The sequence below is a fragment of the Drosophila sulfurigaster genome, chromosome 2L (assembly GCF_023558435.1).
Source record: "Drosophila sulfurigaster albostrigata strain 15112-1811.04 chromosome 2L, ASM2355843v2, whole genome shotgun sequence".
In the NCBI taxonomy this organism is placed as follows: domain Eukaryota; kingdom Metazoa; phylum Arthropoda; class Insecta; order Diptera; family Drosophilidae; genus Drosophila; species Drosophila sulfurigaster.
This window is the reverse complement of record NC_084881.1, coordinates 25,049,463-25,062,729: the sequence shown is the minus strand read 5'-3', so window position 1 is coordinate 25,062,729 and position 13,267 is coordinate 25,049,463. Positions and strand designations below refer to the sequence as shown.

General features: G+C 45.0%; 3 protein-coding genes across 3 annotated transcripts; 2 read left to right on the top strand and 1 right to left on the bottom strand.

The window, feature by feature from the left end:
* Positions 1-1,032: 1,032 nt before the first annotated feature.
* Positions 1,033-3,824, top strand: LOC133835345 (cysteine-rich protein 2-binding protein). Its single transcript, XM_062265356.1, has 5 exons — positions 1,033-1,499; positions 1,565-1,716; positions 1,804-1,990; positions 2,052-3,316; positions 3,387-3,824. The coding sequence occupies exons 1-5, from the start codon at positions 1,132-1,134 to the stop codon at positions 3,740-3,742; spliced, it is 2,328 nt and encodes a 775-aa protein (XP_062121340.1). The 5' UTR covers positions 1,033-1,131; the 3' UTR covers positions 3,743-3,824.
* On the bottom strand, positions 3,822-6,655 carry LOC133835344 (probable ATP-dependent RNA helicase DDX23). The gene is made up of 2 exons (XM_062265355.1): positions 6,230-6,655; positions 3,822-6,177 (listed from the first exon to the last, which is right to left on the bottom strand). Exons 1-2 carry the CDS (start codon positions 6,442-6,444, stop codon positions 3,876-3,878), a joined length of 2,517 nt encoding a protein of 838 aa, XP_062121339.1. The 5' UTR covers positions 6,445-6,655; the 3' UTR covers positions 3,822-3,875.
* A 230-nt stretch (positions 6,656-6,885) lies between these two features.
* LOC133835343 (solute carrier family 12 member 9) lies at positions 6,886-11,644 on the top strand. Its single transcript, XM_062265354.1, has 8 exons — positions 6,886-7,472; positions 7,545-7,679; positions 7,736-8,082; positions 8,906-9,790; positions 9,851-10,233; positions 10,296-10,487; positions 10,551-10,730; positions 10,789-11,644. The coding sequence occupies exons 1-8, from the start codon at positions 7,214-7,216 to the stop codon at positions 11,228-11,230; spliced, it is 2,823 nt and encodes a 940-aa protein (XP_062121338.1). The 5' UTR covers positions 6,886-7,213; the 3' UTR covers positions 11,231-11,644.
* The last annotated feature ends 1,623 nt before the right edge of the window (positions 11,645-13,267 follow it).

Sequence of the window (13,267 nt, the reverse complement as noted above, 5' to 3'; positions counted from 1 at the left end):
TTATAGCTCTATCTCTTATAGTCTCTGAGATCTAGGTGTTCATACGGACAGACGGACAGACGGACAGACACACAGACGGACAGACGGACATGGCTATATCGTCTCGGCTGTTGACGCTGATCAAGAATATATATACTTTATAGGGTCGGAGATGCCTCGTTCTACCTGTTACATACATTTCCTGCCGGCACAAAGTTATAATACCCTTCTACCCTATGGGTAGCGGGTATAAAAATAAACCAATGTGGGTTTTCAAAGAGCGCACCCCAGGAAAGAGCTTTATCATTAGCCTTAGGCATTCGTCGGCCGCATCAGAATGATCCGTAAGATAGGAGACATACAATTTGTACTCCAGTGCTCTCACGTTGGGAAATGTGAAATCCACGCAGCGCTTGAGAAACACCTCTGTGACATGGTCCAGTTTCAATACCCGGATGTTTTCACTAGCGCTGCTTAGAAAAATTTTGAACATTTCGTGCATCTCTAAAAATTTCACCGTGCTCGTTTTATCTATATGAAAGCATTGCTCAAGCTTCCAGTTTTCGATAACACATTTGTTTAAACGCTTTGAAATGCCTTTAGTGGCTTCATATAACGCTATTTGATCGCTCAGCTTTAGGAACTTGATTATTATCAACCAACAATAGTCGTTTAATTCCTCTGCGGACATCCTGAAGTATTTAATTAATAAATATATTTCATAAAAACTGAAACGTCAAATAAAGTGTTATTTCCGTCCACGGAACCGTTAATTGAAAAGGAGATTGCGGTTATTTTTATTGGTTACCTCAGTGAATCCAACTAATTCCTCGTAGTTTGATCAACGTTACTTGCAGCTGTTTAAATACTAAATAAGCCCGCGCGATATATTGCCAATATGTTTCTGTAGTGTAACCAGCTGAAAATAAAATTGACTAGAATATTGAAAAGTACGGTGGTTGTTTGGTATAAATGTGCTGTAAATACCAAAGTTCTTTTCGATAATTTAAAAAGCAGCGTAATCATCGATGTATCGATAACCGGATTGTGCTGTCTATCAATGTTTTGCCCACCTTTCAGCTATTAGCTATCAACAAGTTTGTTTACATGTTTTGAGCGTCGAATGCAAAAGATCGCGTTGTTTATGGAGAAATGGAAGCCACGTGTAGTTACTGCCAGAATGCCATTGAGGATGACAACTATCTGGACTGCAAGAAATGCGAGCAACCTGTGCACATTAAATGCTTGCCACATGCGAGTACACCAGGTGATTTGCTTGGTGATGTCTTCTTCGATTTCACGTGCATCCAATGCGTGCGCATGGAATACACAGGTGGCAAAGAGGCGCCCAAGGAACGCTTTGTGCGTCAACGCATCCCTTGGGTGCTGGTATTGACGCTAACTCTCTACAATTTGTCCATCAAGGCAAAAGGTTTGAGCCATCACGGGTTCTTTCATTGGCGAACGCACATTATTAGTTTTGTGGACAAAAACTGGAACTACATATTTGAACCACGTGTGTGAGTGCGGGCAATAAACAAATGCTTGAAATAGATTATTATGATAAAGCATCATATCATTACAGTCGCCGTCGCAAGCAATGGACCGGCTCCGTCTCTGGAGCACTTTCGCACAACAGTCCACAATACTTTCTATCGGGCATAAATGTTTGTATGGAGCACGGCTGGTGGAAACTTGCCACGCCCAATCTAACACCACGCAGAGCTCGAGCTGAGTGTAAGTAGTAGCAAAAGCCATAACCATAGTTGACATCGTATTTTTTGAAAGCGATATTTAACTCTTATCAACGTTCAATCTTTTTAGTTGAGCAGCGAACGAGGGAGCGTCAACAGTTGCGCACAGATCGCCGCCTGCCGCCGATGGATGAGAACAGTTGTGGCAGCGATTTGTCTGTGACGGATCATCATAGCGATGGCCAAACAACAAGCCTGACGCCTGAGTCATCGGCTGAGCGATTGCAGCCTCCCAGCGAGGGTTGTGCGCGAGCCATGTGAGCATAAAATTTATTAATTCTATTTTTATCAAATCAACTAATACTCTATCAACTGCAGTCCCTACATGGGTCGTCTGCCTAAGTTTCAGACCACAGCAGCACCTGAAGTGAAAGTGGAGACACCGATGCAACAGACAACGCAAGATATTGCAGAGGAATTGTCACCAAATCAACAACTTAGCAGCGTGCAAGCGAGTCTCATGGATTTCCTGGCCGAAAGTTTGGGTGGGGATGATATGAGTTTGTTCATGCAGCCACCATTAATTGGCTCCAGTGGCAAAGGGGATTTCTTTATGAACGAAGCGCTACTTGAGGCTCCGAGCCACACTTCGAGTTTGTTTGATTTGGAGCCTAACTTTAGTTTGCCGCCTGTAGAAAACGAAGTGGCTCAAGTGAAAGATGAAGCAATGACAATGCCACCACCGCTGCCGCCACAACTTAAAGTGGAGCAGCCGGACGAGCTGAAGTCACAAACGAGCAGCGATGAAAGCGAAGAGGAAGTCATGGAACCTGAGCCACAAACCGAGGAAAACGACAGCTATCAGCCACGTATTGTTCAAGTTACCAATTACCAGGCCCAACAACAGCAACAGCAAGCACCGCAAATCAAGCAGGAGCAAGAGGAGGCTATTGAGGAGCCGGATGACAAGGAATTAGAACCACAGGAGACTAACAGCTTAGAGCACTGCAAACCCAGCGGATTCATTAGACAGACACGACGCAATTGGCCCTGGCTGCAAGAGACTGAAACGGATCGCGATGGGCCGTTGGAGTTGTCACAACAACTCACACTGATCAGCGTCTATGAGGAGCAACAACTGCATCAGCAGCTGCATAAAATCTTTGCGTTAGAACAGCACTGTCACATCGAGATACCCGCCTATGTACGTCGCTTCTATCGCAAGCTTTGTGTGCGCAAATGGAAGCGGGAACACAATCGACCCATCTTCAATCTGGACGAACACATTGATCCTGTTGCGCGTGCTCGCTTGCAACTGGGCAAACAACAGGCACAGATACTAGATCGCTATCAGCTGCTGGAGCAAGGTAATCCCGACATCCGAAGTTCCTTCTATGCTCGCATTGTGGGCAACTCGGAGTACGAACTCTTCGAGTCGCCGTACACTAAGCGTGTGCTGCATCCGTTCATCTATCGCAGCCAGAAGATTGCTCCACCCTGGCTGCGCCTGATGTGCGAGCTGCAGCATCGCGTCAACAAAACCCACCCCAGCAGAGCCACTATCGACCTCTGCTATGTGCGGCCGCAGCATATTCCAGCAGTCAATGCGCTTCTCCAGAACGTCTTCTGGCCGGGCATCGATGGTAAGTTTAATATGCGTTAGTCTTCTCATTATACAATATAATTTTCTAATAAACATGCTTTATTTTCTAGTCAGTGAATGCCTTAGCTATCCGGACTACAGCGTGGTGGCGCTCTACAAGAAGCTGGTAATTGGCTGCGGCTTCCTTGTGCCCGATGTGGGCTACAACGAAGCCTACATCTCCTTCATGGCGGTGCGTCACAATTGGCAACGCAGCGGCATTGCTAGCTTGATGCTCTACCATCTTATACAGACATGCATGTCCAAGGATATAACTCTCCATGTGTCCGCCAGTAATTCGGCTGTCATGCTGTACCAGAAGTTTGGCTTTAAAATCGAAGAGGTTATTCTGGACTTTTATGACAAATACTTGTCCAACGACTCCAAGCAAAGTCGCAATGCCTTCTTTTTACGCCTGATGCGTTGAATTGAGTAGCACAGCCTAGATGAGTTTCTAACTATTAGTGTGTAGTTTCCTAATTCTATAAATGTAATATTTTTTGTAATTTATTTTGTGTTGGGTTTTATTGAGAGAATTTGCATGCAATTATTTCTGTCACTTAAGCAAATATTTTCTCCTCTCGTCGCTTTTTGGTGACCACCGTGCCGGGCTTATGCTGCGCCTCCGGATGATTCATGAGCTCGGGCGGGCAAACGGACACAGGACTTGCAGTGACGCACTGCTTCAGATCGTAGAACAAACTGCTATCGTCCTTGGTCACAAAGGAAATGGCCACACCCGTTTTGCCCGCACGTCCTGTACGGCCAATACGATGCGTATAATCTTCGATGGATTTAGCCATGTCGTAATTGATGACCAGCGAGACATCCTTGATGTCAATACCACGTCCAGCCACATCAGTGGCCACCAATATATCCTTGGCTCCCGATTTGAGGGCTGCCAACGCATATTCACGCTGCTCCTGGCCTTTGCCACCGTGCAACGTGCAGGAATTGTAGCCAAGCTTCTCCAGACCCTTGGCCAGCACATCGGCGCCCTTCTTTTGATTGACAAAGATGATAACGGGCGGTTCGATGCCAGCCGATAGAATCTGCATGAGCTTCTTGCGTTTGTCGTTCTCGCCCATCATGTACACGATCTGGTTGGTGCGCTCCGTTGGCTTGCCCACGGATCCGATGTATACCGTAGCCGGACGACGCAAATAAGAGCGTGCCAAACGCTCCACAGCTGGCGGCATCGTTGCCGTGAACATCACGGTTTGTCTGTACTTCTTCTTGGAGTAAAAGTTCTCCATCAGCTTCTTCTCATCTTCTGCCTCCTCTGTATCCGGTTTTAGATTGGACACTGGCATATATTCAAGAATCTTTTGCACATCCGGCTCGAAACCCATGTCAATCATACGATCTGCCTCGTCAAGCACAATGTAGGTGCACTGATTCAACACCAGATAGCGATTCTCCAGCACATCGATGAGACGACCCGGTGTCGCGATGACAATCTCGCAGCCCAGACGCAATCGGAATCCCTGTTCCTCCCTGGACAAGCCTCCCACAACGACCACGGTGCGTATGCCCAGAGGTTGACCGAATTTTGTCGTTTCCTCCTCGATCTGTTGCGCCAACTCACGTGTGGGTGCCATTATGATGGCATAGGGGCCTTGGTCCACATCTTCGAGACGTTCGATTTTGGGGAGCGACTGAATCCATGACAGCAGCGGTATAAGAAAAGCGAGCGTTTTACCCGAACCCGTTTCGGCGACGCCAATAATGTCACGATTCTGCAGACCAATGGGAATGGCCTGACGCTGAATGGGCGTCGGTTCCTTGTAGCCCACGGTGTCGATGATATCGATAATCTCGGCGGGGAAGCCAGACTCATTCCAGCTGCGTATGGGATTGGGAATTTTGCCACCCTTAATGGTAATGTTGTAATCCTCGCGAAAGATACGCCAATCGCGTTCGGTCATCTCGTCGTTGTCCTTTTCGGACCAGTGACGATCGTCCCACTTTTGTTTGTCTTCCTTGCGCTTCATCTTCTTGAGACGCACCTTCTCCTGCTCTTTTTCTGCCTCAGTGCGTCGCTTCTCCAGCAAATCGCCATAGAATTTACTCTGTGTGCGCTTCTGTTCCTTGATATCAATGCCGGCCACATTGCCACGGCCAAAGAACTGCACATGATGACGCTCCTTGTACAGATTGTTGTAATCAATGGAGGTGTCCTCGCCCGCATCCCAGTCAAAGACGAATTTGCGATCATTGAGCCGACGAACGCGACGCTTCTTCTTGACAATGCCCAAATAACGTTCACGTATTGCTTCCAGCTCCTTCTCCTTGTCCTTGTGCGTCAAATCCTCGTTGCGTTTGCTGTCGCGATCACGTTCACGCTCCCCACCGCCTCCACGTTCTCCTCGATCACCACCGCGTTCACGACGCTCCGACTTTGTGGTCTGGGGCGGCGGCATGGCAGCTGGCGGTGGTGCCGATGCGGTGGCAATGGCACCAATTGTCTTGCTGCTGCCACTGTTGGCTGCCTGCATCTGTTCGCGGGCCGCATCTTGAGCGGCACGCATTCGTTCGACTTCTTCCTGACGGCGTTTTAAGGCCTCCGCAGCACGCTGCTCCTTGGTGAGGAACACAGGTTTGCTTCGCGCCTGTTCCTCACGTTTCTTCTTGTCCAGCAGTTCCTCCAGCGACAGCGGCTCCTTCTTGATCTTGGCATCGCTGTCATCCACTTGCTCATCTTCTGGTTTAATTACGCTGGCTGTCGGCTCGCTCTTTGTGGTCGTCTCTAACTTAGTCTTCTTATCCGGCTCTCCATTGCGTGCTGCACGCTCTCGCGAGCGTTCACGAACTGGACGCTGACGCTCCGGCGAGCGGCCAACGCGTCTAGTGCGATCCTCTCTAGAAATAAAACTTGTTAATAACAGAACTTTCTTTCAATATGTTAGCTTACCTTGAGCGCGAGCGTCGTTGGCGTCGGTCCTTCTCGCGATTGTCAAATTGTCTATCGCGCTGCTCCCGCTCCCGTTCCCTTTGCCTATCTCTGTCCCGGTTGCGTTCCCGCTCTCGCTCCCGTTCACGCTCGCGGTCCCTATCGTTGGCAGCAACGTTGCGCTCATCACGATAACGTTCGCGTGATCGCGAACGCCTCTTTTTATCATTTACCATTTCTTATTTTCCACTATAAATTCCAATTTTCTTTGCACTGCTAAACGTTTTGGTAGCGAAAACAAAACAGCTGCAATGAAATCAGTGATGAGCAAAATGCGGCATGAATAAATCCAGTGACTGACTCCTGTGATGCTGCTGAGCGGTAACTTAAATTTACTCGCAAAGTTAATTGAATATAAAAAGTATCAAATAAAGTGTGTGAAATAAGTATAATAAAAGCATTTTAACAAATATTAAATGTTTTATTTGTCATTTTATGTTATTCGCGATTAAATATCGTTACTGCAGCTAACAGCACTTATTCAATTTCTAACGCACTATGTGACCGTTGCGATATACTAGCATTTGGTATACAAAAATTGCCGGCAACATTGAGTGTGACCAAAAAATACTAGCCGTAGCTATAGCATTTGTGCTTTTTTAGTATCTGTTTGTCAGCTGTGCATGTTGTTGTTGGAGCCACTGGCCCTTCGGGGGACGGTGGGGCACTCTCATCATCAGTTCAAAGCGATTTCTCTGTAACAACAGAAGAGAACTGCGACGCAGCCAACAGCGCTAGCGCTAGCGACAAGTGACGCGCTCAAGCAGAGATAAATAATAAGCACATCAAGAAAAAGCATCAAACGCAAACAAAAGAATAAAAAGAGCGACAAAAGCAATTCCTGTGATTTGCAACAATTTGTGGGCGTTATTATTTGTGATTGTGTGTGTCTGTGTGTGTGGGACTTATTATTATTAGCAGCAGAGTAACGGAACAGCTGCTGCGATGAGCATCAGCACCGACCAGGAGACGGCACCAATTGCAGCGCCTCGCAATGGCGGCGCAGCAAATGTGTTGCGCAGCTTTGGCTCCCTCTTTGGCGGAAGCGAAAGCACTAGACCAATGACGCCGCAGTCCAGTGATGGCTATGTGGAGTTTGGCATGCAGGATCCAGAGCGCAATGGACGCACCTTGGGGACCTTTGCTGGTGTCTTTAGTCCCGTCGCCTTGTCCATGTTTAGCGCCTTAGTCTTCATACGTGTCGGTGAGTTGTGCAATGACGTCACTTGCCACTTGTTGTTACTGCGTTTATCCAACTTTTTCATTCTCCAATTAGGTTACGTTGTGGGCAATGCGGGCTTGTATGTAACGCTTCTACAGTTCCTCATCGCCTATGCTATACTGCTGTTTACGGTAGCGTCCGTTTGTGCCATTTCCACCAATGGCGCCATCGAAGGTGGAGGTGTCTACTGTAAGTATTAAAAGTAATTATGAAAACAAAACTTAATACATTTTTCTTTTTTTTAGTCATGATCAGTCGCACATTGGGCTTAGAGTTTGGCGGCTCCATTGGCACTCTATTCTTTTTTGCCAATGTTGTGGGCTGTGCCATGGCCATTGCCGGCTGCACTGAGGGCATAATAGACAATTTTGGCAAGGACGGACAGTTCGTCTTACATTCTGATTCATATCTGCCGGATAGCGATTGGTATCGCTTCCTCTATAGCAGTATAATCAACACATGCATGTTGCTCGTCTGTCTGGTGGGCGCCGCCCTCTTCGCCAAGACGTCAGTGCTTATTTTGGGAGTCGTGACCATTTGCCTGTTTGCTACTTATATCAGCTTTCTTTCGGTTGGCCCCACCGATGACACGGTAAGCATAACCTAATCAATCATCAAAACTAATCCCTTGTCAAGTTTATCATCGAAAGGGAGACTAGTCCTTAACTTATTCACTAGTGCGGACGCTTGGTCAATAGTTGTTTAGTTACGAGTTACTAAGGCTTCAAAAATTTAGGATTTATAACTATGCGTGTTCTCTAGAGAATGTCGCAGAACTTTTATCTGCGAGCATGAACTAGATATTGCTAATATCTTAAGCTTAGTACGATAACAAAATATGCGATTGGTCATTTTTGTTTTATGTTTTGCAATAAGACGCCTACAAAACAATTTCAATTTTGTAGTTAATATTATATAGAGAATTCTAATTATTTTACTTCATATTAAAGTATATTTATTACTATAAATTCAAGAATTTGAATAAGAATTTCAAATCATAAATATTTAAAGAGATAAAAATAATGAGGGTTTGTTATTTCTTTAAAGAATTAATCCTTCTGATTCTAGTTTTTGGCAGTATTTGAGGATGAATCTGGTATTTAGCAGCTGCCCACATAAATCGCCGGTTTGCTTGGGGATCCCGATTAGCAAGTATCGACCGATAAGCAAATTAATGAAGTTTTAACTTTATGTTTCTAAAACAACATTTCTCCTGTTTTCGTAGAGGTTTTCTAAGTAGGTTTTTTTTTTTGTTAGTTAGCATGTGAATCATTTGGTTTCTTGGTTCGCTGATAAGAGTCTCAAACAAACCCCTACATTTCCACATTTATATCGCAATAGTTATCAACTAAGTGCAATAATCGTCAACGCATTAAAATTATCAACAAATTCATGTATTTTACCCTATTCAACAGATTTCCGTGCCCTTAACAAACACTTTGCTAAATGGAACGAAATTTCTTCCCTACACTGGACTCAGCGCAACGACATTAAAAAATAATCTGGGATCGAATTATACACAGGATTACACTTCGAACAACAAGCCCGTGGACTTCTCAACAACATTCGGAGTACTCTTCTCGGGTGTTACGGGAATTATGGCTGGCGCGAATATGTCGGGCGAATTGAAGAATCCCTCGAAGAGCATTCCATGGGGCACTTTGTCTGCTGTTTGCTTCACATTCGTCTCGTACATCATTCTCTCGTTCCTCATGAGCTGCACCACACCCGCTGAGACGATGCAGAATAATTATCTGTTTCTGATGCCCATCAATCTGTGGCCACCATTCACCGCCATTGGCATTATGACGGCCACCTTTTCCACGGGTCTCAGCAATCTCATTGGCTCCAGTCGCATTCTGGAAGCACTTAGCAAGGATCAGGTCTTTGGATCGCTGCTCAATTTCGTACTGCGCGGCACCTGGAAGGGCAATCCCATTTGTGCTGTCTTAGTTAGTTGGATACTCGTTGAATGTGTGCTATTGATTGGCTCATTCAACATCATTGCTCAGATCAATTCGGTGCTGTTTATGCTCTCCTATTTGGCCACGAACCTCGCTTGCTTGGGCATCGAGTTAACGGGTGCTCCCAATTTCCGTCCGCTCTTCAAATACTTTACGTGGCATACATGCTTGGTCGGTCTGCTGGGCACACTGATCATGATGTTTGTCATCAATCCCATTTATGCTTCGTTGTGCATCATTCTCTGTCTGATCTTGGTCATAGCGCTGCATCTGTTTTCGCCAGCCACACAGGCAGCCCAATGGGGCTCTATTTCCCAGGCGCTAATGTTCCATCAAGTGAGTAAATTGGCATTTACAATTCAATTGAATTATTCTAAATCCGAATTCTCTTTAAAGGTGCGCAAGTATTTGCTTATGTTGGATCCACGCAAGGATCACGTAAAGTTCTGGCGTCCACAAATTCTGCTTTTGGTGTCGTCGCCACGTTCCTGCTGTCCCCTCGTGGACTTTGTCAATGATCTCAAGAAGAGTGGCCTTTATATTATTGGCCACGTCAAGCTGGGCGACTTTAAGGGCGTCGAGGATGCCGTAGAGAATCAGCAGTGGTGGCAATTCCTAGATCACATGCGTGTGAAAGCCTTCACCGAGGTCACCATCAGTCGCAGCATACGCGAAGGCGTGCAGCATTTGATACGCTTATCTGGCATTGGCGCCATGAAACCAAACACCATTATACTGGGCTTCTATGACAATGAGGCGCCCAAGGATTTCTTCCAGAAGTGAGTTCACTTAGAGCACACTGAAGCCTTGTAATTTATTCACTTCATGAATTCTTTTTTAGTGGCTCATCTCCCTATAAAACTGATGACTTTAACGAAGGTGATATACAAAACTTTCCCATACGTCGCGACGGTCAGCCGAAGCACTTTGAGGTGCAGGAATATGTGGAAATCCTATGTGATACCCTGCGTATGAAGAAGAACCTGTGCTTGTGTCGCAATTTCCAGCGGCTGGACAAAAACTTTATAACCATGTAAGTAAACTATAGAGAAAACTCAAAAATTAAATTCTAAACACAACTTTTGCAACATTACAGAAGCAAACACGTAAAATACATCGATGTGTGGCCCATTAATGTATTCAATCCCACAACTGGCGATCCCTTTGACATGGTCTCGCTCTTCATGATGCAATTGGCTGTCATCATGCTGGCCAAATGGAAGCACTTGCGTGTGCGCATCTTTCTCTGCGAGGCAAGCGAAGAACGCAGTATGGGGTAAGTATTGTCTTTCATTTGATTACAATTCTTATTTAATTATATTAATTTGTTTCAGCACTTTTGAAACGAATGCGCATCACATGGACGTGTCTCCCAAGCTGAAGCTGGAGCAATCGCTGAAAGAGCTGCGTATCAATGCGGACATTGTGGAGATACAGGAATGGTGTCGCGATACGGAATTCACGCAACATAGTCGGGTGCTTAAGCAGTTTACGGGCCAGGCGGATGAGGCATTGCTGGACGATGGCGATGAGATTGCCGAGGACAAGTTCAATCGCTCGCTGTTGTATATGCAGCGGGTGAATCAGATAATACGGGATCGCTCCGATCAAACGGCCTTATCATTTATTTATTTGGCTGCGCCGCCGAATCCAACGTTGCCCGACTTCCCAGATCGCAGCGCCAGTTATGTGGAGCTGCTAACCGAACTGACGGCTGAGCTGCCGCCAACGATTCTGGTGCACGGCGTTAGTACAGTGACCTCGACAACGCTTTAAGCGTGGCACAGTGATAGCACAAAGAAACAGAAACATATACATTCAAATGGAGGTTAACGATTTACAGACCGCATAAAACCAAATTAAACTAGTTGTTTCTCGCAGTCTCTAACTATCCTTCCTTACTGTAGACATAAATACTTATTTTAATCATTGCGTTTAAACTCATTATGTATTTTTTAACACTCGGACAACTGCACGACTCTCTAACCCCTCTATCTCTAATATCATTAAATGATTTGTACTAATTGTCATATCAGCAATATCGCAACTTATTTAATACTATTTAACACCATGCGGACCATGCAAAAACAACAAATTCTATTTATATACTATATATTTGCTTTGGTGCTCGCAGCAAAAATTCAACGATTTGTGTGATTTGTGAAATGAAAAAAAAAAACAGAAAAGAAAGTATTAGAGAAATCAGTTGATTTTAGAAGCATTCATTTAGTTCTTAAACAACGGACAATTCACAGTTGTTAAAGCCTATTGCATATTGTTGCAACTGTGAATAGACATTACACTATTTTATTATGTATAACTTATAAAACAAGCTGTATCGAGTGTAAGCAACTCTTTCCAATAATAACAATAATAAACACACTTAGAGATTGTATTGTCTAAATGTAGCTCAATTGTGTTTGTCTTTGTCTCTCGTTTTGTTAATCTCCCAGTCCACTTAACACTTTTTGTTGAGCCGTCTTTACCGCTACCATTAAATGCTTATTAAGATAGGGTTTCATTTTGTTCGGCTTGGCTGCCGAGTGTGTTAAAAGGGACACCGCTTATCGAACGGCAGTCGCAATAGAGTCATAAATGTCACAGGATATTTCGGTTGTTCGGCTCATGCCGCTATTTATGTGATGACAATTTATGATACTCATCAAGGACAACGACTACTACTGATGCTACAATTACCTGCTCTACTTGTGTCGTCTGCCTGCCTGATTACCCAAAAGGTCCTGTTGCAGGACCGTCGAGCGTCACATTTTTGTTGGGGTTACCTGTGTTTGTTTTTCCAAAATCACTGTCGAGTGTCAATAAATTCCGTTCGCAATTGCCTGACACATTTTCTGGGCCCGTATCTCTTGAGCCTAACAGGATATGCTGATATGCTTTTAGGGCGGGGCGCAAATGGCGTAATACTTGCGTCTTGACGTGTGTCCTAAGTTATGTCATGGGTTTTTCCAAGAATCCTTTTTTCCGTAGCTAAAATGCAAATGGAGGACTTAAAGTTATTGAGTATTTGTTGTCCAAGCTAATCCTGGCAGCGACACACTGTCTGGCTGTTTGGCTGTTTATATGCACAGCTGGCCAAACCAAAATATAAATTTCACAGAAGTAAATATTACTGCACTATATAATAACTCGTAATACTCGAATATTACATGGTAATTTGGCTCAAAGGGCCACTTCAAGTGATTTCCACTTTGACAATAGAACAATGCAGCACAAACAATGAACTTTGCACTTGCCCACTTCGTCTTTTGTTCTCTGCTCTTTTCCCAGAGACAATAGTTGATCCTCGAGATTCCCCGAGAGTGACAAAAGAAGAGAAAAACAATCTCACGCAATTCTCGAGCTCTCTCAGTTGACTCTTCTAATCGCATTTTCGCAATTTAGCGCCAACGTATAATCCGCACAACCAAAACGATTAATCTAAAGAGAGAGAGAGAGAACACGCAGAGGGGATTATCATCAGTTGGTCTATTGTTTGCTCATGGCAAGAGGATTCAGCATTTCAACCAGAACCGCCTACAATTTCTATTGTTGCTATTTTGACAAGCACATGGAGTTTGCCTTGGAGTTAGCGGTGGAGTGATGAACTTGGCCAAATGTTGGATCAGGTAATCCACATGCTAATTGGAAATTTCCCTTATAAATATCGAGCGAGGGGCAAGAGAGGAGAAAAGGCGCTGCCGATCTTTAGCTGAGTCCTTTCGCTCGAAATGGCAGCAGAATGTCGAATGTTGCATTCTGCGGTCGCGTGGCACATCGATCAGTGGCATCATCATGAGCGTCAAGATCAAACGT